This window comes from Trachypithecus francoisi, unplaced genomic scaffold (assembly GCF_009764315.1).
Source record: "Trachypithecus francoisi isolate TF-2019V2 unplaced genomic scaffold, Tfra_2.0 Lachesis_group1, whole genome shotgun sequence".
Classification (NCBI taxonomy): Eukaryota; Metazoa; Chordata; class Mammalia; order Primates; family Cercopithecidae; genus Trachypithecus; species Trachypithecus francoisi.
In genome coordinates, this window is record NW_022681454.1 from 155,008,364 (window position 1) to 155,035,028 (window position 26,665).

The following is a 26,665-nucleotide window of genomic DNA, read 5'->3' on the forward strand; positions in this document are numbered from 1 at the left end:
GGTATGGTTCCTTAACAAGTCTTATTTTTTAAAATATGCTTGCAATTTAATTGTCGTGCCTTAAAGATCACAAACTCACATTTTTGCAAAAGTTACATAAGTAATTCCATTTCCCTCAGTTTCCCTAGTCTTCAGTTAAATTTTCATTCCACTAAAAAGATCATAAATTTTAAAAATATTGTTTTCACTATCATTTCTCTTTTTAGAAGTTCGTTATTCAGTATCTACAGAAGCAGTGAAAAATTATGGTTAGGTCTCTATTGCCTGGATTAATTCTAAGTTTTTAAACTAGTTTCAATCTTCACCTCTCTCCCTTAAAAACTGTTTACGACCTACATTCTTGTCTTACCTATATCAACAATTTTAAAAATAAATAATTTACATCTTTCGGTTTTGCTCTATGACCGCCCCACATCGTATTATCATGCTTGCTTTCATACCTTTACTCATTCCGTGCCTGTCATTGATATAATTTCATTTTTTTTCTTTTGTCTGTTAACAATATACTCTTTGGGGCCATGCGTGGTGGCTCACGCCTGTAATCCCAGCACTTTGGGAGGCCAAGGCGGTTGCATCACGAGGTCAAGAGATTGAGACCATCGTGGCCAACATGGTGAAACCCTGCCTTAACTAAAAATTCAAAAATTAGTCGGGCATGGTGACGAGTGCCAATAATCCCAGCTACTGGGGAGGCTGAGGCAGGAGAATCACTTGAACCCAGGAGGTTGCAGTGAGCCAAGATTGCACCACTGCACTGCAGCCTGGCGACAGAACAAAAACAAACGAACAAAACAAATCTATTCTTTGGGGTTATAGCTTCTTTTTTAAAATTTATTATTTATTTATTTTTGTTTTTGAGATAGAGTCTCGCTCTGTGGCCCAGGCTAGAGTGCAGTGGCGCAATCTCGGCTCACTGCAAGCTCTGCCTCCCGGGTTCCGGGTTCCAGTGATTCTCCTGCCTCAGCCTCCCAAATAGCTGGGATTACAGGCACCCATCACACTGGCTATTTTTCTTTTTCTTTTTCTTTTTCTTTTTCTTTTTTTTTTTTTTTAGCAGAGATGGGCTTTCACCATGTTGGCCAAGCTATTCTCAAACTCCTGACCTCAAGTGATCCGCCACACCCGCTCTGTTTTGCATGTTTTTGTTTTGTTTTGTTTTGAGACAGAGCTTCACTCTGTCGCCCAAGCTGGAGTGCAGTGGCGCGATCTCAGCTCACTGCAAGCTCCGCCTCCCGAGTACACGCCATTCTCCTGCCTCGGGCTCCGGAGTAGCTGGGACTACAGCCGTGTGCCACCATGCCTGCCTAATTTTTTTTGTATTTTTAGTAGAGAAGGGGTTTCACCGTGTTAGCCAGGATGGTCTCGATCTCCTGACCTCATGATCCACCCGCCTCGGCCTCCCAAAGTGCTGGGATTACAAGGTGTGAGCCACCGCGCCCAGCCTATAGCTTATTTTTAAAGCAGTTTACTCATCATTTTATCCTAGTTTTTCTTCACTTTCACTTTTTATACGCACCCACAGTATTGCTAATATGAGTATTTACAGTACACTTCAATCAGGGTATGCATAGGATCATACTGATTCCCTGTATGCTATTTCTTACTCAACCTTTTACCTTGTCTTTGAAGAAATATCAACTTCAGATGTAATTGTAACATACGTATTCATCTGATTTTTTTAAAGCTCACAAATATCAGTATTTTAACAATCAGAATGTTTTTAAAAAGTGACTCAGTATTTGTGTGATTAATGCTGTAAGGTCATGGAAAGGAAAGCCTACTCTTTTGAGTATAATTTTGATATTCCAGTCCAATATTTTCATTGAATACACAAGAAAAGAAGATATTCTATAAAAAGAGACATCATGTAAAGAATATATGCCTTGCTGCAAATATTGAATAATCAAGGGATATCCAATTTAGATTTTATATAAAAAGACAAACTAACTTCTCTTTCCTTGATTGATCTCAGTTTACTTTACCTTCACCTGATTTCATCACTTTCAGAATAATGCAGAGCACCACACTATATCTGAAGCATTGAGAGGAATTTTTAAAAAATGGTATGCATATTAAATCATTGACTGAACTCTTAAGGGTTAAAATGTAAGAGGTTTATTCTCCTTTTATCAAGCAATGTCTACAGACAGAGCATCCACATGGTGTAAGTTACAAAAGAAGGATGTATGCAAAAGACTTACATGAAATCATTAAGTCACAGACACTTTATATGGTTCATGTTCACAAGGAAGAAAATTGCTAAAAAGTAAAGCAGATTCAATAAGTAGAAACATAAGCTGATTTTTGTGGTTTATTAAATCCACCTCGCATAATGTTTCTGCTAAGAAGAAATCTACTGTATCACACAGCTCAGGATGCTATATACACGTAAGATATTACACACTATAAAATTTCAGGTTTCTAAGCAGTTTTACACAATTTAAACTTGAGTAAAATTTGTATATTTAAAAAAGATCTTATTGGATTACCTTAAGTAAGTGGAGGTCATTTCAACAGCCCATTAACATTTTTTGCAACAATAAAAACAAAAATAAGTACAAAGATTTTCAAAACATGTAAGCTATTACTTTAAGCCTGGATAATTATCTGCTTATTTTAATAAACCAGCTCTCTAGTTTTAATCTACTTCTGCTGGCCTTCTCATTTCCTCTTAAAACAAAAGAGAAGCAACAATTTTTACTTCTCTACGGTGTCTCAAGTAGGAGGATTAGTTAGGTTTCAAACTACAGCACATAGTGAGAAGGTGCTTCTGGGATTACATAAGAGATGAATAAAATAAACCATTTGGGGAAATTATTTTGAATAAAGGTTTTTGATACATTATATTTAAATAGCAAAAACAATGGAGAACTACATCTTTAATTACCATTGTGGTGCTACCCCTTTATTCCCAACTTACATTACTAATTCTTCTAAGCCACTAATACCTCATCAATTCTCTTGCCAGTTTTCTTTTCCTAGGTGTTAATTTCCCTATATATGGTTTACTTTAGCAGACAAAAGTAATGTTTCCTTTTTTACAACCGAAAGTTCCTGATGATGAACCATTGGACTATATGAAAAGAAACAATCTAGTAATAAATAATCTGTTCTGCTAGTAATAAACATCTGTAGGCAGTTGACATCCCAGACAAACTTGCATTAAAAATATAATGCGCTCTAGTGATTGAAAGCAAAATGAGTAGATAGATTGCAAATATTTTGACTGTAATTATTTTCCTCCCTTCCTTCCCACTTTCTATAGCATGCTGCAGATTATACAGTAAATGTCAACTAGAGGTTGACACCTGTGTACAAGCTAAGGCCAACTTATGCCTTCAATTGATAGTTCACTGAGGGTTAAACAAAAGACTGAAGGCAGGTTTTGGCGCAAGAGATGTTTTTTAACAACAAGAGATTTATAGTTATGAGGGCATTTAGTATGCAGGTTTTAGTCTTCCTTTTCCTCCTGTGACATTCCCTTCAAGGCACAAAATATTATAAACAGTGGTCAGGACCAAATGTTTTGAATTAAGAATTTTAAGTTTCCACAACACCTTTTATTTCTTGTTTAATCATACCAAAAGGACAGAGAAAAAAATAAACTACCCTCAAAATGAAATAATGCTTACGTCATCTGAAATTCCCTGCAGTTTAGTTTTTTAAATGATTTAAATCCTACTTTATTGTTTAAAGCATAATTTACACATTTGATTCTTGTGACTGATGTGATTTCTCATTCAATAGTGTGCTAAGTATTTCTAATTAACCACTATTCTTAATTGTGTATGTCTTAGTCAAAAACAACTTATTTTATTTGGGCCAAGTAAATTTTGTCTGACTAGGATATAAACTTGGAAAGTTAAGTTGTAAATTTAAACAATGGATTAAGTGCAATGTATTGTAAAATGCTTCATCCAATAATTGTATCATAGGGATTTTAGGCATCTCCAACCCAAATGACTGTATTTCCTTTCTCAACTTCAGTGATCTCACAGTTTAATTTATTGAGTCGTCCATCTAGGATGAAGAGAGAGTCCTTGGAAGGTGTCATCAGGTATTGACCAAACAAGCCACTGTCCTGGATTTGCCTGTTTTTCTGGTTCCAAGGCCATTCTTCTGCCTTGAGTGGTTCCTTGAGACTCTTTATCATCTTGACCTTCCCAGAAGAGAGCTCCACAAAGAGCACATCAGTTTGTGTGCTTGAACTACCGTAGATGTTATATTGGTGGGCTTCAGTAAAGGATGGTTGAAATGCCAGATCAGATATGTGCAGATTTGTGTGAATATCAAAAGCCTCCTGTATTTCTCCTCTGATGGTAATGTACTGAACCCTTACAAGACCTTTCACATCATTAATGCTGACAAGGTAGTGGCCATCTGGAGAAACATATGGAGTGCCCGTCACATCACTATTGAACCCAATCACTGAGTCAGTTACACCGTCTACCATGACCTGTGGGGAAACTGCTCCGGTGCTGTCAGGTTTGCAGCCAATGAAGTAGTAGCCTCCCAAGTGTGTATATGCCAATGACTGAGGAACACACTTATAGTCCTTCAAGTTAATTGTCTTGATGTATGACATGGTTTCAAGATCAATTTTTTGTAATGCAGCTTCATCTTTATGAAGAACAAATCCAAACCTGAAAAAAATGAAAATCAGAGTTAGACTGGAAACAATGGAGTTTTTAGCCATAGATACAGGTGGAAAGGTCCATCACAAGCCCAGGCTCTAATTGTCAGGCAAGGCAGCAATTTGTGTTACACTTGTGCTAGAATTAATCTGTAGATTGTGCCACTCTCCTTCTTTCTCTAGGTCATTCTTTTGTTACATCCAAATCATCATAACTCATGCTGTAGAAAGAAAAATAATTAAAAACAATACATCTAGTTAATTGCAGCAACAAATTTTGCTTTTAACATGGAGGGAAAGAAGAAGTATACATTATTCTGTATGTCTCTAAACCATCTGATATTAAATAAGCTTGGTTAACTATTGCCAAATCCAGCAAGAGTAAAAGACTTGAACATATATTGGTTTCACTCATTTCACTTACTTCTTATATTGTTTTTTGACCATTAAATAAATCTGACACTCATCATTATTTAGATAAACTTAAGTATAACATTTTTCAACCTTTCCATATTTATATTGTGATTTTTAATTATATGCCTGCGTTTTATTTGTTATCCTATATTGAATAAAGAACTTTATTTTTATATTAAAGCCAATTAAACAATTTTTGTTTGTTTGTTTTGTTGATCTTAAATTAGTTCAGAACTTTTCAAAGCATATTTGCTAAATATTGCTTGAGAATTATCAGAGATACCTGTGGCAAACGTAAATATATTTTTAAACTCACCTAGAACACAAGCAACTTTCCAGCAAAGATAAGTTAAACAAGATACAATGAGATAGAAACTATTAAATAAAATTATATCCAAAGTAGATATTGGCCAGCAGAATTGTAAAGGACTTTTATTTATGTTTGCATTAATAATATTGATTGTCACCTCCTAATAGTTCTAAAAGCTCATAAAAAAGAGAAATATTTTTCCATTCACTGTGTTCATAAGTAATATAATGAAATTATCTTATTATGAGTATTAAGATAAAGCAAAACAAAAACTCTGAAGAGAGCCAATTATGTTACCATCAACTGTGTAATTATCTTTATGCTAATTATCACACATAGTTTTATTTATGTAAAAAAATGACCATTTCCACACATAGTACAAAATATGGTGCAATCAGAGTAATATCTCTTTAGAATTTCAAATGTAAGCCTTTAGCAAGCTCAAAAATATAAATAAACATATATTAAATATCATAGAAAAATAAAATAAATATTCTCAAAATCAGTCCTGCTTTGCAATTGCAAAAGAAAGGGGGTTCCTAAGCACAGATGTTTTATGAAAATAGACATAAAATTGTAATTGCTTCCATTCTTCTTACATTAAATATAGTTGACAAACCATATTATAATTTTAGCTATATTTAAAATTTATGAGGAGACTATTTGCTATCATTAGAGAGAGTACAAATTCTTTTATGTGAAAGAAAATTCGCAATGTATAGCTACTCCTTTATAAAGCTTTCCTAAATATTTGTTAAACAACTACTACATGCAAGACACTGGGAATATATTGCAGATCAACATAACTCTCCCTGTCTCCAATGAGTCTAGACATTTTGAGTGATAAAAAAGTGAAACAGGGCTAGTGAATAAAGCTTGATTATAGCATTCTGCTATACTGTTACCTAATTTCATAACTATTTCTTGTTCCTTGTATTCGAAATGGCATAAAGCAATATACTTGAAAATAATATTTTGAGTGTATCTCTGAATGATGTCCACCACTTGTAGCTTGTTTGCTAACTCTTTATCTTTTTCTGTATCGTTAATAAATGTGTTTGTGTACTTTCTGTAAACCCAGCTCATACCATACCCATTCAGGATAAATTTTCAGTCTTGATTATGATGGTATGAAGAAACATTCATACTGTTGATAACTATTTATACATATTTTCATTAAAATATTAATGCCTGGTGTATAAACATAGTGTAGTTTTAAAATCCTATCTGAGTAATAAGGGATTAAAAAGCTTCAAACTGTCAACTGAGTCCCATATTTTTGTGTCTCTGCATCAAAAAATCATAAACATCATAAGTATCACTATGTAATCTCAGATTTGTCTGAAAAAATAATTAACTCCATTTACTATAAACAAAAATATATTTTTCTATTAATGGACAACCATTAAGGATGTATAGGTATGTAAATATAATTGTATTCTTTGCAAAATTATGAATTATGTTGAAAAATATCTTTCTGTTATAAATTGTACATGAGCTCAGAGGAAAAGCAGTACTAGGCTCACTGAACAAAAGCAATGAGCCAATCAAGCTTTGACATTTCAGCTCTCCTCTTAACCTTGAGTCTTCTAGTCCCTTTGGGCTAGATTTTCAAATGCTAATGAGGAAGAACGAGATAAGCTCTCTTTACTCCTGAACAATTTTAACTTTGATACTACCGAATGTACTCAAGTTTTCTGTGATACAATCTAGCTACTTTTGGAAGTAATTAAAAATTTTAAAAAATGGTCCAGTTAAAAATGCAGAAGATCCGTGTGGGGTGGTAAAATTACATCTATTTTGGCATATGCATTGTACGCTTCTTTAGGACTGGAGATGTAGCTGCATAAGCAGATGCATGAGAACGCCTGCAATTTTTCACCACTGATTTATTGGTTAGGAAGTGATGTCTCTAATTCAAAATTTCCCCTAGTACAGATTGATATTCAGAAGTCTCCCACTGTTCATTAGTCTCTGATTAATATTTACGAGGCTCTCAACTTTCATGCCTGCTTAGTATAATAAAATCCTGCACAGTATTCGGCCTAACATAGTTTGTCTAGTATTTGTCAGAATGTGTACAGAAAGTTGCAGACTGAGAAATAAGAGAGTCAAAATTGACTCTCAAAATTACTGCTTTTTCTAAGAAATTAATGCCAGTAGAAAAGTGTGGGCTCTCAGCATAGCATTGTATGGATTGTCAAATTTAGTGAAAAGAGTTATAGTAATTTTTTCTTTCCAAATCATTTTCTCTTTCTGAATGTCTAATCAATGTAGTTTATTACAAAGTTCATAAAAAGGCTCAACTTTAATTACTGCTTTTATGATTTAAGCTAAGATCCTGAAATGATTCATATGAAGAGACTTGTTTTGGATGAAGTAGGGGCTTTCATTCCAAGCTAACTTATTTTTATGATCCAGATTTTCAAAAGAATAGACCTTGCGTAAATGTGACCTTATGTAACGTCCTTGACTTCCACAAGTTCCAATTTCCTCATCAACAGAAGAGGATAAAAGTACTACCTTGCTCTGAGGATGACAGTAAATGCATGTATATTACCAGGCATGCAGTAGATTCTCAGTAAATAGAAATTGCCAGTCCTTTACACCTTGAGTAGCATTTTTTTCCAATTATTAATCACATAAAACTTTTTCTGTGGGACAACAGATTATTGTACTCCAAGGATGAGAAAAACAACACAAACTTATTATCAATTTTTCTGTGCAGATAATATTCTCACAATGTTAAAAATAGTGTTACTCAAGTGTGGCTATAATTTTCCATTCGTGTATATTAGAGAGATCACATTGACAATAAAAATACATGTTTTTATTCTTTCTCTCACTTGTACCAACAGTGTCTATCTCCGGTCCACATATTGGCTTATCACCAAATATCTCACATTGTTAAAAATAAAGACAGCCTAGCTCACTCTACCTCCACCTTCATTAGCGGCACTGCTTCAGTACTTACTGAGAACATGGAGCAGTAGGCTATGGCGTGCTAGGTGAACCTGAGCTGGGCACAGATGATGGGATTTGAAATACATCCTTGGCTTACCCAAGAATTTTTGCTAAAAGTCACAGAAAACATTCTGACTTACTTTAGGACCTGGATATCAAAGGATATGGAGAGCTGCACTTAGCGTTTATGTCACGGCAATTCAGGAGACTTATAAGGGAAGTTATTTGGCAGAGGAAGAGAACAGTATTTAGGGATCCATGGTTGAAAACCACAAAGCCTGATAGAGTCAGTGCTTGAAGGTCTCCACATCCTCAAAAGCCAGGCAGCAATTCTTGCAATTGAGTAATGAATGGTTTCCCAAGTCCTTGACTCAGTTCCTGGTCACACAGTCTCATAAAACAGTATTCCCCAGGCATTGTCACCGGACCACTTGCATGTTACAAGGCTCCTATCCTCTTTTCAAATTAGTCACCTGAGATGCTACTGAAGAAATCTCATGATTGCGAGCAATTCCGTGTGTAAATTCGTCATGGTCACCACCAAGAGCAATGTCCTCATATGGTCCCAGATACATTAAAGCTCATAAGTCAAGAACACTGTAAGATTTGCAGAATGACAAGTATTCTGTCTCCTGGCTTAACATAGCACTGGCTGTCTCCAGAGTCCTTGGAACTTCTCATCTCAACAGTTCTTAGTACTGACTTTCAATGTTTAACCACTGAGGCTCAATCTCCACACAAATAGCTGGGAAAGGACCAAATGCTTCTTCTCCATTCCTACATGATCTTCTTCCTCAAACCCCATCATCTACAGCACCTCAGATTTCAAAACAAGCCTTCGCATGCACATTAATTGTTGCAAATGAAAAGTAGTGAGTGGTGATTGGGTGTATTTGAGGAATGGGTTAGCCAGACAGTCTAGCCTGTTATAAAAACCAACTGCGCTGCAATTCACATCTAAAACAAAAGCATTTTGAAAGTTGTTCCAATGTCCCAATTATTAAAGTCATATTCTTTGGGGAAAAAAAATTCCAGAACCACAGAATTTGAACAGCTATAAGAATTTGTATTACAAGAATTCTACTTGTGAAGGCTTAAATCCAAAACATATGATTAAGTGGTTAGTGTTTTATACATAAGTGTGGGTAGGATTATTAATATCTAGCTTTTCTTTTTTTTCTAATTGGATTATAAATGTTATGTTTCTAACTGAAAGGTAAGAAATGCTGAACATATAAGATACTGTTATCATAATTCTTCCCCTACACATAAATAATAAGTAAACCCGCTCACAATATGCTGTTTCAATGACATCTTCCATTATGTTATAGCTGACACAGTATTTTCATGGACATAAACCATAAATCTGACATGAGCTATCATTCATTTGTTTATGAATAAATGAACATAAAGGAATTTATACTTAGTTTTTTATATTATCCCACACCAACCCTTGTAAGAAAAGATGGAATGCCCTTCCTACTCAAGTACCAGAGGATTTAGTTTTTATCTGAACATCATCACATAAATAGTTCAGTAAAACATACCTGTTTATAAAGCATGGTCACATTCATGTTTGTGAGAGGGGAAGCAGAGAGAATTAGAACCGCCACATTTAGTAAAGATTTATTACAAGAGCAAGGATAGTTTCTGAATGGTCTTAATGCTTAGATGTGTTTGAGAAATGATAGCACTTTGAAGTTTTCTGTTTCCAAAGCAGAGGTTGAAGAAGCTAAAATAAACCACAGGCTATTCTCCCATGTGAATAAGTACATTATAGAAATTCTACATTAAATGTTTTAGCTATATTACTTCTTTCCTACATTCCACTTTTAGATTTTTTTCCTTAAAAAAGTAGAATGTGCTTCTGAATATGGAAGTCCTTATTTTCTTTCAGTGTTCTGTTTATTCTGATACATAGGGAGTCTAATTGTACTTGGCAAAATCAAAACTTAAATACATAATTTAATTATAGTACATTCAAAGTGTCCAATTGCTTAACTGGATTAGTATTGCAGTATAAAGGTCTATCACTTTTAGTGAGTAATTGGGACATATGGCAAAATCAGATTTTTAAATTTAAATTTTTATTTACTTATTTTTTTTTGAGACAAAGTTTCACTCTGTTGCCCAGGCTGGAGTGCAGTGGCCTGATCTTAGGTAACTGCAGCCTCTGACTCCTGGGCTCAAGGGAATCCCTGCCTCAGACTCCTGAGTAGCTGGGACTATAGGCATATACCAGCATGCCTTGCTAATTTTCATATTTTTTGTAGAGATGGATCTTGCTGTGTTGCCAAGGCTAGCCTTGAACTCCTGGATTCAAAGGATCCTCCCACTTTGGCCTCCCAGTGTGCTGAGATTATAGAAATCAACCACTATGCCCAGCTAAAATCTATATACATCATATATATTGTAGATTGTATTTCAAATATTAAAGCCCTCTAACTCTTTTTGAGGAGATTAAGAGCTTAGGATACAAAACTGACAACTATGTCTTAAGGTGGCATTTTATAAAACTGGTTGTTCTTCCTAATTTGGGATTGAAAAAATAATCTGAAAAGAGTAGTTTCCCTAAAGTCACTCATTTTTCTGATTAATGTGTGTTTTATGCAGGAGTTGATAAATGGGTCAGAGGTGGCACAGAAGAAACAGAGTAAGCAATTAGAAGATGAGAAAATGTTTATAAAGTACAGAAGTAGAAATAGAAAAGTAAGATGAAACAAAGGCAAAAGCAAGGCCAGGAGCAGTGGCTCACACCTTTAATCCCAGCACATTGGGATGCTAAGGTGGATGGATCACTTGAGGCCAGGCATTCAAGACCAGCCTGGCCAACATGTGAAAACCTGTCTCTGCTAAAAATACAAAAATTAGCCAGATGTGGTGGCGTGCACCTGTAGTCTCAGCTACTTCGGAGGCTGCGTTGGGAGAATCACTTTAACCCGGGAGGCAGAAGTTGCAGTGAGCCAAGATGAAGCCCCCACACTCCAGCCTGAGCAAGAGAGTGAGAATCTGTCTCAAAAAGAGAAACAATCTATTAATTAATCAAAAAATATTACCAACGCGTTCATTTTATACATGTAAGACAGAAATAGTAACTTAAAAAAAAAGTTTTATGAAGAAACAGGTTTTGCATGAGTTGGATTCTAGATACCATATGACCAAATTCAATAATTATTCACGATCTACTATGTGTATACACTGCGTAAAAACTATGAAGGAATAGAGAGAAAATAAATGGTCTCTATCCTTAAGATAAACTACTGTCAAGCAGAAGGGTGCTTATGTTCCTATTGTTCCTATGCCCTGACTTTCAAAGAGTGTTTCCGGAACCTCTTCAAAGATGGGAGAAGGGATGGATGTAGCTACATCCCGGCTTCAGCTACTAAATTACATTTTTGTTATGTTAGGCTTTCATTTGAAGAGAGAGTTTATATTGGTCTAGATCCCAGAAGGAAAGGGCAAATTCTAATTGGAATAAATCAAGAAGGGCACAATAAAGTGACTATTTGCAGACAAGTGTCAACTGACCACAAAAGATAATGCAGTAATATGAGGAGAGTAACAATGAAGCTGTTACCGCTGCTGGTCCTGGAAGAAAGGAGCTATTTGCAAATGTATGCTTCTTGAGGATCTGTGAACTCTGATTTGAGGAAACCACCGCTCTCCTACAAATGAACAGACAAGGAGCCGATGGTGGGGGCTAGTACTCTGGTCCCACTCCTTGCAGTCTCCAGTCAGGCCTCTCATTTTCCAAACTAACCAGAAACCATATTAGCTAGCCTTTCAGGATGGAGGGCAAGGTACAGAGGAGTGGAAAATGTACCTGGGGATGGAAATGCAAAACAACAGGCAACGAGTTCCTTAGCTAAAGACTGTGAAAAACTCAAGTCCAGTGAATGTATAGAGCTACATGGAGTTAGGATCCTGACATGTATATTTAATTTCTAATAGGGCTCATTTGACAGCTGATACAGAAAAATTGTATCAACTTTGCAAGTGGGGAACATAAATTGTTTTAACTTTTGTTTTTACCTGAAATGAATATTTAGGTAACATTTTCTTACTTCTGATAAAGTTTTAGAAAATGCTTCTTAACATTTAATTATAGGTAAAATACACGTTTTTTTGTTTGTTTGTTTGTTTTGTTTTTTTTCTTGAGACAGAGTCCCACTCTGTCGCCCAGGCTGGCATGCAGTGGTGCAATCTCGGCTCACTGCAACCTCCACCTTCTGGGTTCAACTGATTCTCCTGCCTCAGCATCCCAAGTAGCTGGGACCACAGGCACGTGCCACCACGTCTGGCTAATTTTTCGTGTTTTTAGTAGAGACGGGGTTTCACCGTGTTAGCCAGGATGGTCTAGATCCCCTGACCTCGTGACCTACCCGCCTCAGCCTCCCAAAGTGCAGGGATTACAGGCGTGAGCCACCGTGCCTGGCCAATACACATAATTTTAATAACCATGTAGTAAAGGTTACACACATGATCAATACTAGTTAATGTATTATTATTTTCCAATTACCCTTTACAATTTCTTCAGACACATTAAAACTGCATGAGTAATTATTGCTTACCAGACTATGTAATATACATAAAATAGACTGTAATATATGTTTAGAAATTTATCTAGATTTGCTTTTTTTAAAAAAGTTTATATTTTGGTTTGCATGTTTTGGGGTATGTGCAAATTAGGGAAAATAAAGTCAAAGTTGTGTTTTGCTTTTACGGTCTTCAAATTATCTCTAAGTAAACATTTGGAAGCATTTTAGCCTTTGACTCCTATGTTTTCCTTGAGCTATTCAATTAATGGTTGGATTTATTTAACTATTATTGATTTAAGAAGAAATAGCCTTTTTGTAGATACCAAATTTTAAATCAAAGACAAGAGATAAATCCTGAAGGGATTTAAATAGCAAACAAATTCTAGAAGCAAGTATTCTGAAAATCTGAAAGTGAACAAATTCTCCAGGTCAAGGCCTATTATCAAAATTATATTTCAGAACTAAAAATACAATACTAACCAATATAACAAAAAAAATGAAAATTTTTAGCAGATTAGAAATTGCAAACAGAGGGGAAAAGATGATATAATAGAATATATGTAACACTAGAAAATTAACTGTAAACCTACTGTTCACATAGAATAATTGGAAATGTCAAGGACACAAAATAATATTCAGAAATTAATATATTTTATACATACTAACAAAAACTAATCAAGAGAGAGAATGGGAAAAATGACTGATTAATATTAGCAATTAAAAAGGTAAAATATCTGTGAACATGCAGAAGCAGAAATAAATTTTTCTTTATATTGCAATTAAAAATGACTGAAATAAGTAGAAATCTATCATATTCCTTTAAAATATGTTAAAACTCAATCTATAAATTTAATATACTCTTTCAAAATATTAACATTTTACAATTAGATTGACTAATTCTAAAATCTAAAATTAAAATACTAATGTTGTTTAACTTGGTAAACTGACCATGAAATTTATGGAAACCCTACCAAAAAAGACAGCCAATAGGTTTTGAGAAAAAAAAAAAAATTGTAGGAGATTTTTTTCTCCTGCATATTTATATATATTATACAAGTTCTAGAAGGAAATCAGTGAATAATTTATTTATTAAGAAAGAGAAAGACCAATGAAATAAACAGAATGTTCAGAAATATACTACATGTATATGGGCTGCAAGTACAAAGTAATGGACTATTCAATAAAATCAGGACAAATACAAAGCTACCTCAAGAGAGAGACAAACAGTTGAAGTAATACCTTAAATACTAGGTGGTTATAATAATCTCCAATTAATCCTACCTACCAGTATCAATGCCCTTGGGTAGTCCTCTCCCACACTGACCCTAGACTTGGCCATGTGACTTGTTTATGCCCACGGGATATCAGCAAACAGGAGGCAAGCAGAGACTTGACCAGTTAAGGCTTTCCCTCTTAGAGTACTGCAGTCACTTTTTGAAGAATGTGGTATAGCATCATTGACGATAAAAAACACTGAGAGAGAAGCCCACCCATCCCAGATATCCTAGCGGAGCTTAGCCATCAACCAATCCAGAAGTGACGGAAGCCACATGAACACACACATGATTGATTAAGTAAAATGTGGTGGGCCACACTATAGATTTCTATGGATGATTATAAAGCAGTAGACCAAATATACAAAGAGCAACAAGAATATTTCTTTAACTAATGTAGGCTTGAAAGAAAATAAGTAAGACACAGCTGGGTGCAGTGGCTTACACCTGTAATCCCAGCACTTTGGGAAGCCGAGGCACTCAGATGACCTGAGGTCAGGAGTTCGAGACCAGCCTAACCAATATAGTGAAACTCCATCTCTACTAAAAATAAAAATAAAAATAAAATTAGCTGGACGTGTTGGCACGTGCCTGTAATCCCAGCTACTCAGGAAGCAGAGGCAAGAGAATGGCTTGAACCTGGGTGGCAGAAGTTGCAGTGACTTGAGATCGCACCACTGCACTCCAGCCTGGGTGACAGAGCAAGACTCTGTCTCAAAAAAAAAAAAAGAAAGAAAGAAATAAGACACAATATGACATATAGGCCATATTATCATTTATATAAATGAAAAATGTAAAAAAAAAAAGAAAGCAAACACAAACAAGCCAAAAAGCTATGCACATTTTATAAGAAATATACAAAGCAAAGGATACTTTGAACTTCAGAGTGGTTGACTACATGGTTTGCAAAAGGAAAATTAAAGTGTGGAAGACAAATAAAGACAATTGATAAACTAATAAAAGAGTGATCTTGTCCATATAAATAATTGTGGTATTCTGTGAACTAGGGAGTATAATGAATTAATTCAACTCTGTTCACTCTCTTCCACCCCAAATCAAAAGAGCAATTATTTATCTTGAAGATGGGAGTAGCACTTCACAAGTGTAGAAACCGTGCAAGTGAAAGACAGTGGATAAAAGGGAGATTTTTCAAGATATATAACTTCTGTTTGTATGCCTTTAACAATGTGAATGTCTTACCCATTAAATAAATTTTCTTCTAGGACAAAAACACAAAGAAAAACTATTCGATGATCTTTTCCTAAATATAATATAAATTTCCTGATTTTATATAGTCCTTGTATATATATATACACACACATAAAAACCTCTATATACACACACACACGTACTACACTCCACTGTCATAAACAATGCAGTGGTGTTTTAACAAAAGAGAAAATATTGGTGGAATAGAATAAGGATTTTAGAAGGAAACATATCATATGTATAAAATTAATGATATAATAAAGGTAGCATTTTATATAGATATAGGCTATATAATATAGTGGGTTCAGCTAAACACTGTATAATCTAGAGTACTGAGGTAACTTAATATTAAAACACATGCATATATCATTTTTAACATAAAGTGATATCTATATAAATGAAAAAATTGAGGTTAAGAATAAAATTACATATAATATTTGATGATTGGTATTAATAGTATTGTAATGCTATTAGAAACAAAAACCATACATATTGAAGAAGAGACTTTTTAAAGCAAGATAAAAGTCATATAAGTAAAAAGCATAAAGCTTGATAAAGGTGACTATATTAAAAATAAACAATGGTTAAGGTAATCTAACAAACAAGAGAAAATATGACAGAAAAGGTTAATATTCTGACTATAAAATGAATTATTAATAGTCAAAACAAGAAAAGAACTGAGAAGGAAATGTAACAAACAAATGGCTATTACTTATATAAGGGAAGAATTAATGATCTATAAACATCAGAAGATTCACAATCTTATAAATAATTAGATGAATGCAAATTAAATCCCTAAAACGATATATTTATTTCACCCGTTAATTAGCAACAACAATAAAATGTGTTAAGACCCAAGACTGCCAAGGATGTGAATAAATATAAGCGCTCATATACTATTGATAGAAACGTAATTGTTTTAGGTTTTCTGGATAACGATTTGGCATTATTTCATAAAAGTTAAGTTGTGACTCTGCTTTAATAAAGCAATAATGTCCTTCACTATTTCCCCTCAATAAATGCTCATAAATGACCACAAAATAGCATGCACAAGGATATTTATTGCAGCACTGGTTGCAACAAGAAAATGTAGAAATATTCAAATGTAAAACGATAGAGAAATGCCTAAACTATGAACTTTCCACCAAATGAAATTCCACGCTGCAGTTGTAAAAATGATAGTATATTAGTACTGACACAGAGATGTCTCCAAAATTATTCATTTTCAATTGAATATATTCCAGATATAAAAAAATACTGCATATCTTAATGCTCTTTTATGTAATCACCTCAGTAAATAATCTGAGAGATTACTCAACAACCTGCTCCATCCTCCTAAAGAGAAAAAGCCCTTATAAAAGGAAACTACCTATTACCATATGTACTTCTGCATTGTTTGGATATTGCTTCTATGCATTAAAATATATAAAGAAAATACGCAACTTTTCAACTTCATTATGTTTTAACTAAATGAAGTTGTATCAGTTAGATATCATTTTTATTTAATAAATTAGAAGTATATAATTTTAAAGAGTGCTCAATGGAATTGGCACTTTCTGATATTCCTAATGGCGGTGTAACTTGCATGTACAAAGTAATTAGTAATTAGCATGAAGGATCTTCCACATACGTCTACCCCTTGTGATGCTAACTCACTTCCTGGTCAACTATTCTGAGGAAATAATAATAAATATGAATAAAGCTTTATGCACGAATACATTCTTAACATTATTATGTTGTAGGAAACATTTTAAGCAATTTAAAAGCCCAGATAAAAAATGAATATTTATGTAAATGACAAATGATATAGCCACTTGGTGCAGTAGAATACACATGTTAAAAAGATGTTTATAAAACACTAATTTAAGATTCAATAAATTATATAAACATAGCGCAATATTGCACGAATGGTATAATTAAGCCATTAAAAATAAAATAAGCAAAGTCTACGCATGGACTGAAGAGATACATGCTCAGAGGTTAACTGTGGTTATGGAAAACTGCATTAAACTTGTTTTGTTATGTTTTACAGTTGACCGCTGAACGACATAGGGGATAGTGGCACCAATGTCATGAATGGTCAAAAACCTGCTCATAACTTTTCACTCTGCAGGAACGTAATTACTAAGAGCCTACTGTTGACCTGAAGCCTTACTGTAACATAAACAACATGTATTTTGTATATTATATAAATTGTATAATTTATTCTTACAATAAAGTAAGCTAGAGGAAAGAAAATGTTATTTAGAAAAGCATATTGAAGATAAAATATGTTCACAGTACTGTACTATATTTTTCATTGCCATAAGTTTGCATCATCTGTTTACAATATGAACAGTCTGTCTAAAACGATAGGCAGCCGCAGCTGTAGCCCTCAATCTATGGTACATATCAAGCAAACCAACTTTTTCTTTTAATATCATGACTTTATTCTGATCCTTGGAAGCATTTTCACACCACTTAGTGGTACTTTGTATGTGTCTCAAAATGTTATTCAAAGTTTATGGCATTGCATGGAACATGGTCAAAAATACTTGAGCACCGTGAGTGATCACTTTTAACTGTGATACGAAATTTACTGGAGAGACGAACTGCTCACATGGAGTGGAGATGACTGCATTTTATGAGGATACTCACAACACTTTAGCTCACTGCAAGAGCAATAGGAGGTGGCTATTAAGTAGTACAGTATGTACTACAGTTAATTTTATGCAGTTATAATTTAATATTGCATCTTGGTTTGTTTACATTTCTCTGGACTGTGAATGACATTATGTACAGTATGTAAGCGACTGTGTGCATAAGTTTGGATACATTTTAACTTCTTATAATAGATTTGTGTATATTTAATAATAGTAAATAATAAAATAAACTAGTATCTAAATATATTATATGCTTCATAATAGACATAACTTTTATTTCATTTCTTCATACTTCTAGACTACATGGTTTTTCTGAGAATTTTTTCAAATTGTCCAAATCTCCAAAATAAATTTCAATATATTTCTGAAAAAAATCAGTGAACCCATGGAGTTCAAACCTATATTATTCAGGTCAACTACATTTTGTCTTGTTTGGTTTACATTTGCATGCTTTGTTCAGTGGACATAAATTACTTTTGTACTGAGAAAAAATACATAGGTAGGTACATAAATAGATGAGTAGATATATACAAATATATATGAATTTTAGATAAAATTTCAGATAGTTCTCATAAGAATTGCTTATCATCATTTTAATCTTAAATATGCATTTCTAAGAATCTAGATATAAATACAGACTGTACTTGATGCTTCAGTAAAAAGAGTCATCCATATAAAGACCCATCTCAAGGAAGTATAAGACCAAGATAGACATGATGAATCCTTTTAAAAATATCAGGATATGTTTAGATATAAAACTTAATACAAATATTTGTAAATAAAAAGATTCCTTATAGTATAAATGAATCAATGAGGTCATGATACAACTATAAGTAAATAGTATAAGAAAGGGCATAGTTACTAAATATTACATAGGGAACAATTGACAGCATTATAATCTATTATGCAATATCATCAAAGAATTTTTGTAGTACAATGACGCTAAATGTTTGCCAGGATAAAATGCTTGCAGCTATTATTTTAGTAAATAGAAGTGTACATGAGAAAACAATTCTGTGGTAAAACTGGAATACATTATTACTCCTCTGAGGACATTATTTTATTATGTTAATCAGAGATAATTTTTTATAGTTCCCTAAACTATCCTATCTTTGAAAATCTGTTTTGAATTCCAACCCGCATTAACTAATTATTTTTCACAACTTCGGTACTCAAAATAACACCTTTGATAATTATCTTGAGTCTCATTTTCAACAATATTTGATGATTTCCATTTTGAATTTTATCATGTGCAATTTAGTGGCTGAACTTTAGAATTTAACATTGAATGTGGTTTTATTGAAAACTTATGAAAAGGCATAGTTATTTTAGAGATTGAACTAAGCATACAAAATACAGAGGTGAGGACAAACAAGGTTGAAACAGTTGAAGTTTATAGCTACTTCATCAATTCTGCTTGAAAACCTAATCTTATGAAATTTAGTAGCCTTTCTCTGATGACTACTTTTTTAATTAACACAGTGATGCTATAGAGAAACATGTTGAGAAATTTTATGAGGAAGAAAGCAGAAATAGAAAAGCCAAAGTATGTTGATGATACTTATATTGTAAGTCTACCTCAATACTATAATTTCATTGGTTTGGTTTTTGTGTGTATAATGGTGATTATGCTAAATCCGAGAATACTCAGATAATAAATTAGTTTTAAGAATCTCAGTGTTTTAAATCATAACATTTCTATGAATGGAAAAGTACATATACCTAGATTGTTTATTATTTATTTATTTATTTGAGACTGAGTCTCGCTTTGTCACCCAAGATGGAGTGCAGTGGCCCGATCTCGGTTCACTGCAAGCTTCGCCTCCCGGGTTCACGCCATTCTCCTGTTTCAGCCTCCATAGTAGCTGGGACTACAGGTGCCTGCCACCATGCCCGGCTAATTTTTTTTTGTATTTTTTTTTGTATTTTTTAGTAGAGATGGGATTTCATCGTGTTAGCCAGGATGGTCTTGATCTCTTGACCTCGTGATCTGCCCGCCTCGACCTCTCAAAGTACTGGGATTACAGGAGTGAGCCACCACACCTGGCCTATACCTAGACTGTTAATAAGAGCAAACTGAAAATTGGCTGCAGTTCACTTGGATGGAAATTACATTGCTGTTACATGTTTAAAATACATAATCAATGTTAATTAATTTAAAACTCAATAATGAATTTTTTTTATTTTGCTAATTGATTTTAAATTTCTTAGAGTTATTAGATTTGATCTTTTCATTTAGCCACAGGATTTGTAAAGTACTTTTCCTATCTCTATATGGCCATCAGTCAATTAAATGTAGATGCAAGTCACAAAGGAACTGTTACTAGAAGGGATCTAGCTAGAGGGATCTAGCTAACACTTATGATGGAAGCCTGGCAAAAGAGAAAATGAAATACAAACACACATACTTCAGATGCATCACTTGCAACAAGTGCATCATTTGTAACAAAAAGCAATCATTTAAAGAATTGTGTGTAAAACATATTTTTAGAGTTACTTCAAATAAAAAAGAATATGTTAATTATCACTAATGATCTGAATTATTAATAATATAAATCATTCATCACTTTGGACTAATTCCTCCCTTGAAGAATCTACATAGCTGAGCTCTACTGGGTAATACTCAAAATATTAGGAGCTGAGCGGTACATTTTGAAACAATGCCACATTGTGCTTTCTTTTTAGAATGTATTTGTAGCATCTATAGATTATGTAATTCCTTTTGCTTTGAGTGATGGGATTTGGTAAGGTTTGCTTCTGTAAGGAAATTATTGAGCTTCTCTTTGTTTATATTCTCAATCTAATGTTCTTCCTTGTGTTGGTTATACATACACAACACACTCAATGGTAGGTCCTTGGACTTGGTCTGATCTGCTCTCACTTTTATAGCAGTTGCATGACCTTTTATAGAGCTTTGAAGATGTAGATTAAAATCCCATCTATGCCATCTACTATGCAATCATAGGCAAGGAATTTAGCACTTCTTTGAACCCCATTTGTTTTTCTGAGAACATCAAAATAGTAGTTAGTACTTCCTAGAACTATTAATAATTATTACTAACAGTCAAAATATTGACTGAAAGCTTTAAATACTTGAACATCATAAAAATCACTACCATTTTTCTTAATTCTTCCTATATGATTTCCTGATTTACAAACTACTTAGGCACTAGAATTTTTTGCTGCCTTCACAAGACTAACGCCATTTGTGTGTGTGTGTGTTTGTTTGTTTTTGTTTTTTAATGAAAAACAAGAGGAACCTTTTTAAAAAATAAAAAGTCTGAAAACGCTTTTAAAAATTTGAAGAACTACCAATTAATCTAGTAGATATGAACTACTTTATCACTATGGAAATGTATCTAAAGAAGGCTAGTCTCTTGCATTTCCTTCCTATAGTGTTCACCAGAAATTTTTCTGCTTTTATTCTATAGTTGATCTGTGTTTGGGAATAGAATTTATTCCACCTTTTGTTCTCTTATAAGAAAAATAATTCAGGTTTTATAATAGAAAACTGCACATATGTCTTCTCCAGCAAGAAGGATATGTATAACCTATATAGGAGCCAAAGCATTTTTCAATGGTCTAGTTATTAGAAAAATCATATGCCAAAAATATGGTTAAAGCAAATCCACATCACTACTCATTCCATTTTTAAAAAAGAAATCTACAGATTTCACTAAATGACACCAGCATAAACAATCTGGTAGTGAACGCCAAGGGTCTATCCCTGCACACAAATGGAACAAAGACTGCCAGAGTCAACTTTGTTGGAATCTGGGAAAATAGTCAAAGGTTGACAGCAACGAAACCTATACTGAGTCAAGAAAAAGGCTAATTAAGCACATTAAGTGAACTCTGTGGCATTTCAATTTAGCCTAGCCTTGCCTCACCCCTCCTCCTGAGCAGTAGCAGTCTTGAAAATAGAAGCCCACATTCCCAGAGTGGTTACCTGATTTCAGAGTTTGCAGAGTGGAACTTGTTCCCAAATGATTGTATTTGTGCATTTTTACTAGTCTTGAAGTTCCCTGAAGTAATAATGCAAGGTGCTTGCCTCTGTTTTGCACACCAAAATAGAACTCTCTTAATGAGGAGAAAGAGCTAAGTGGAGGGTGTTACTGAAAAATATCAAGAGGCAAATGAAAAAGCTATTGAAGCCTGGGTCAATTGATTACAACTGGGCCAATCAGTAGACACATTGGAAGCCCTGACAAAAATTTCTCAGGAGAGGATTATTTTAAAAAATGAAAGCTTTGGGAATTCTTAATGTATAGTGGGGATCCCAGATAAATGACGCAGGACACGTGTTCAATGAGACCTCGAAGATCCTAAGCTTTTATCTCCCAATATCCTGTAGACTCATGTAAACAGGAAGTAAAGGCTAAGGAAGCATTCTGAGTTTTCCACTAACAGTGGAAAGAGTGCCTCAACATAGGACCAATCCTGTGTTGGCCAGCAGACGATTTTTTTGTTTTATTTATTTGTTGGCTTTCAGGCATTTAGAAAACCTTTGTTAAACCACAAGCTGGCCAAAAGCTAAAGAAACTAAGATTTAAGTGACAATATGTAACAATAAAAAAAAATTTACAAAAGTGTTTGAGAAAAGTGACAAAAAAAAAAAAAAAAAAACCTCCAAACAACAATAACCCACAGAAACTAACAATAAATTTTAAGAAGGGGAAAATTATTTCTAGTGTTTCTACATTATATAGTAAATATGTTGAGTTTAAAACAAAAAGTTATGCAATATGTAAAAAACTAGGAAAGTCTGGACCACACCCAGGAAAAAAAAGAAATTAACAAAAACTTTCTGAGGAAGAACAAACATTGGAATTACTAGACAAAAGCTGACTTAGACTTTTAAAAATTTGTTCATAGCTGGGTGTGGTGGCACATGCCTGTAATCCCAGAACTTTGGGAGGCCAAGATGGGAAGATCACCTGTGGTAAGGAGCTCAAGACCAACCTGACCAACACAGTTAAACCCTGTCTCTATTAAAAATACAAAAAAATTAGCTGGGTGTGGTGGTGGGCACCTACTTTGGAGGCTGAGGCAGGGGAATCACTTGAACCTGGGAGGCAGAAGTTGCAGTGAGCTGAGATCATGCCACTGTACTCCGGCCTGGGCAACAAGATTGAAACTTCGTCTCAAAGAAAACCAGAAAATATTGCTCATAGAGCTAAAGAAAAACATGGATCAAAGGACAACAACAACAACAACAACAACAAACTAAAGGAAACTAGGAGAATGATATATAAAAAAATAAAAATTAAAAAAGAATTATAAATATAAAATGAGTAAAACAAAAATTCTGGAGTTGAAAATTATAATTGGAATGAAATATTTACTGGAAGGTTTCAGTAGCAGATATGAGCAGGCAGAAGAAAGAATGAGCAAATTTGCAGAGGTAAATGAAATTACTCTGAAGACCAGGAAGAAGAAAAATAAATGGAGCCTAAAAGACCTATGAAACACTAACAAGTGTACCAAAATACCAGTTATGCAGTTTTCCAAAAAGAGAGGAGAGATCACAGAAAAGGTATTTGAAGAAGTAATGGCCAACACTTTCCAAATTTACTAAAGTACATGAATCTATTCATCTAAGAACTTCAAACATTCAAAGAAGAATAAATGCAAAGGGATCCACATGATAACATTTTATAACCCAAACTGTTAAAGACAAAGAGAGAATCATCAAAGCACCATAAAAGAAGTGACTCATCATGAACAAAGGATCCTAAACAAGAGTAACAACATGTTTATCATCGAAGGCCAGAAAACAATGGGATGATAATTTCGAAGTGCAGAAAGAAAAGATATATCAACTAAGAATTCCATAACTTACAAAACCATCCTTCAAAAATTAAGGTGAAATCAAGACATTCTCAGATTTTAAAAAACTGAGAGATTTCACATTACTAGACTTACCACATAAGAAATTCTTAAAGCTGTCCTGAAGACTGAAGTGAAAAGACACTAGATAGAATTTGGACAAAATCCTACAAAAACAGAAACTCCCAAATTTTTATAATTCATGTAAAGCAATATGAGTATATAAAAACACATGTAAATGTAATTACGTGGGTAAAAAATGAAGTCAATGTTATCGTATTTTAGTTTTATTATGTTGTGTTTTGTTTTCACTTGTCTTGAAGTATTTTCAAAATTCCTTTTGATTTTTCCTTTGACTCATTTTTTACTTAGAGTGTATTAATTTCTACTTATTTGCCAATCTTCCAGCTTTCCTTCTGTTAGTGATTTCTATTTTCATTCCATTGTTTATGAAGAAGATACTTTGTGTAATTTCAATCTGTTAAAATTTATCAAGACTTGCTCTGTAGCTTAATAAGTGTTCTATCCTGGAGAATGTTCCATATTTTCTTGAAAAAAATGTATATTCTGCTGTTTTGGGGATGAAATTTTCTAAATATATTTATTAGGTCTGGTTAGTTTATAGTGTCATTCAAGTATCCTTTGTCTTTATTTAAAAACAGTCTGGAGTTTTGATCTATTATCGAAAAGAGTATTGAAGTCTCTATTCCTGTTGAGCTGTTTATTTCACCTTTCAATGCTGTCAATATTTGCTTGATATATTTTAGTACTCTTTAACAGTCTTGACTTAAAATGTATTTTGTCTAGTATTACCACAGCCATACCATCTCTTTTGTGGTTACTATATGCATGGAATATCTTTTTCCGTCTTTTCCTTTTCAACCTATTTATGTCTTTACATCTAATGTCAGCCTCTTATACATAGAATAGGGTGGCTAGTGTGTTTAATTTTAATCAATTTTGCCCATACCTGCTTTTTTTAAGGTTCCAGAACAAGTAAATATCTGCCTATTACAGTGTTCAATTCATTTATATTCATTGTTTTTCATATGTCTAATGTCATTTTGGTACCTCCTTTCACCTCCAGTATTGCCTTGGGGGAACAGGAAGTAATTGCTAGTCTGATATAAGTCCTCCTTTGGAGGTAATCAAAACATTTTGAAACTAGATAGAGATGATGGTTGCCTAATTCTGTGAATGTATTCTTATCATGAATTGTACACTTCAAAATTTTTGATTTTGGATTTCAGGCTTAACAACAATGCCCTCCAGAATCTCCTTGGAGAAGAAGACCACATGATGGTCTAGCAGATACACTGTATTATTTAGCAAGATGGCCAAGTAGATGCAGTCAGGAAGTGCTGCTCCCACAAAAAGAGAGATTTCAACTACACCAACATAATTTGAACAGATCTTTAGAGAGAGAACACTGAATAAGGATGGGAAAAAGACGTGGTCGCCAATCCTGAAGAGGGAGGAGGCTGGAAACCTAGCATGAGACACCTGAACACTATGGCTAGTTCCCCTCCTCAACAGTGCCTGGAAAAGGGGTGAGTGAAGGGAATGGAGGACTGCCTCCTCTCACTGTGGACCCCTGGAATCCTAGTTGCAGGGACCCCACACCCTCACAGACCTATGAACTGGCAAGGGGATCTCCCTGGACATTAGATGGGGAGACAGAGTTGCAGAGGCACAGAGGCAGGGACCTTTAGGCATAGGTCAGCTCTAGCAGAGCCTGCCCGTAAGTGGTCACCGGCCAGGGCTGACCATCTATCTCTGAGAGGCTCTAGCCCCAGCTAACCTCCAGGGAGAAAGTAGGGCCTGCTTCCCCATGGGGCTGGGACACACCTATCCCACAGGCCCACCTACCCTCCAGCCCTCCCTGGGTCCTGGCTGCTTCATTGGAACATGTGTATAGTGCAGCCTCCACTGTCCAGCCTGAGTGCTTTGCTCCACCTGAATGTGTTCCAACTGCTTAAGAACCCTTCAGATTTCACACCACACAAAGAACCCAGTCCCGATCAGCCAGAGGGGGTAACCATGAGGAGGTCCTAGTACTCCAGAGCTGTGGCCTGTGGCTCAGAAGGGCCTCACTCAGAGCTCTGCTTGACACTTGAATGGAAGAAGAGCCGCCACTCTCAGAAAACTGAGAGGACTGAGTCACATAGGTTTGTGGGGTGGCGTGGGACCTAACTGTCCCTCCCTCCCCAGGGTTGTTTGGTAACAGTGTGGCATTGGAGGTAGCTTTCCCAAGGCCCATGAACAGACCTGGTGAGAAGTTCGCCTCTTTTCTCCTCACACCACAGAACACAACTTTAAATGCGAAGACATACAAAGGAACCATGTGACTGAGTAAGAACCTGTCTACTGCCCATTGCTCTCAATCAGTGTTTATTGGATCACAGCCTAAACTTCAACACCAAAAATCACCCTACTAATTCTCCCTCCTGCAAAACCAAGAACAAGAATTCTACAATCAGTGAAGACTCAGTACAGACCTTTAGTCCTCTGAAAACATTCAGAAATTATGTCAAAAGATGATACTCAATTTAAACTACAATTAAAGAAATACCAGTCCTCCCAAATGAGAAAGAATCAGCACAAGAATGCTGGCAATTCAGAGTCATAGTATCTGCTTATCTCCAGATGAGCCCACTAGCTCCCTAGCAATAGTTCTTAACTATTATGAATTGCCTAAAATGACATATATGGAATTCAGAATCCAGATGGCAAGAAAGCTCATGGAGATCAAGGAGAAAGTTAAAACTCTGTCCAAGGAAGCCAATCAATACAGTAAAGTAATTCAAGAGCTAAAAGAGAAAATTTCCCTTCTAAGAAGTACCCAAACTGAG

At 34.6% G+C, this 26,665-nt stretch overlaps 1 protein-coding gene across 2 annotated transcripts in view; it reads right to left on the reverse strand.

The window, feature by feature from the left end:
• Window positions 1–2,099: 2,099 nt before the first annotated feature.
• FSTL5 (follistatin like 5) overlaps window positions 2,100–26,665 on the reverse strand; it is an 812,556-nt gene continuing 787,990 nt past the window's right edge. For both annotated transcript variants that reach the window (XM_033215581.1, XM_033215579.1), the window contains exon 16: window positions 2,100–4,643. In XM_033215581.1, the coding sequence (XP_033071472.1) occupies window positions 3,941–4,643 (703 nt within the window). In that variant the 3' untranslated portion in view covers window positions 2,100–3,940. The remainder of the gene's footprint in view (window positions 4,644–26,665) is intronic.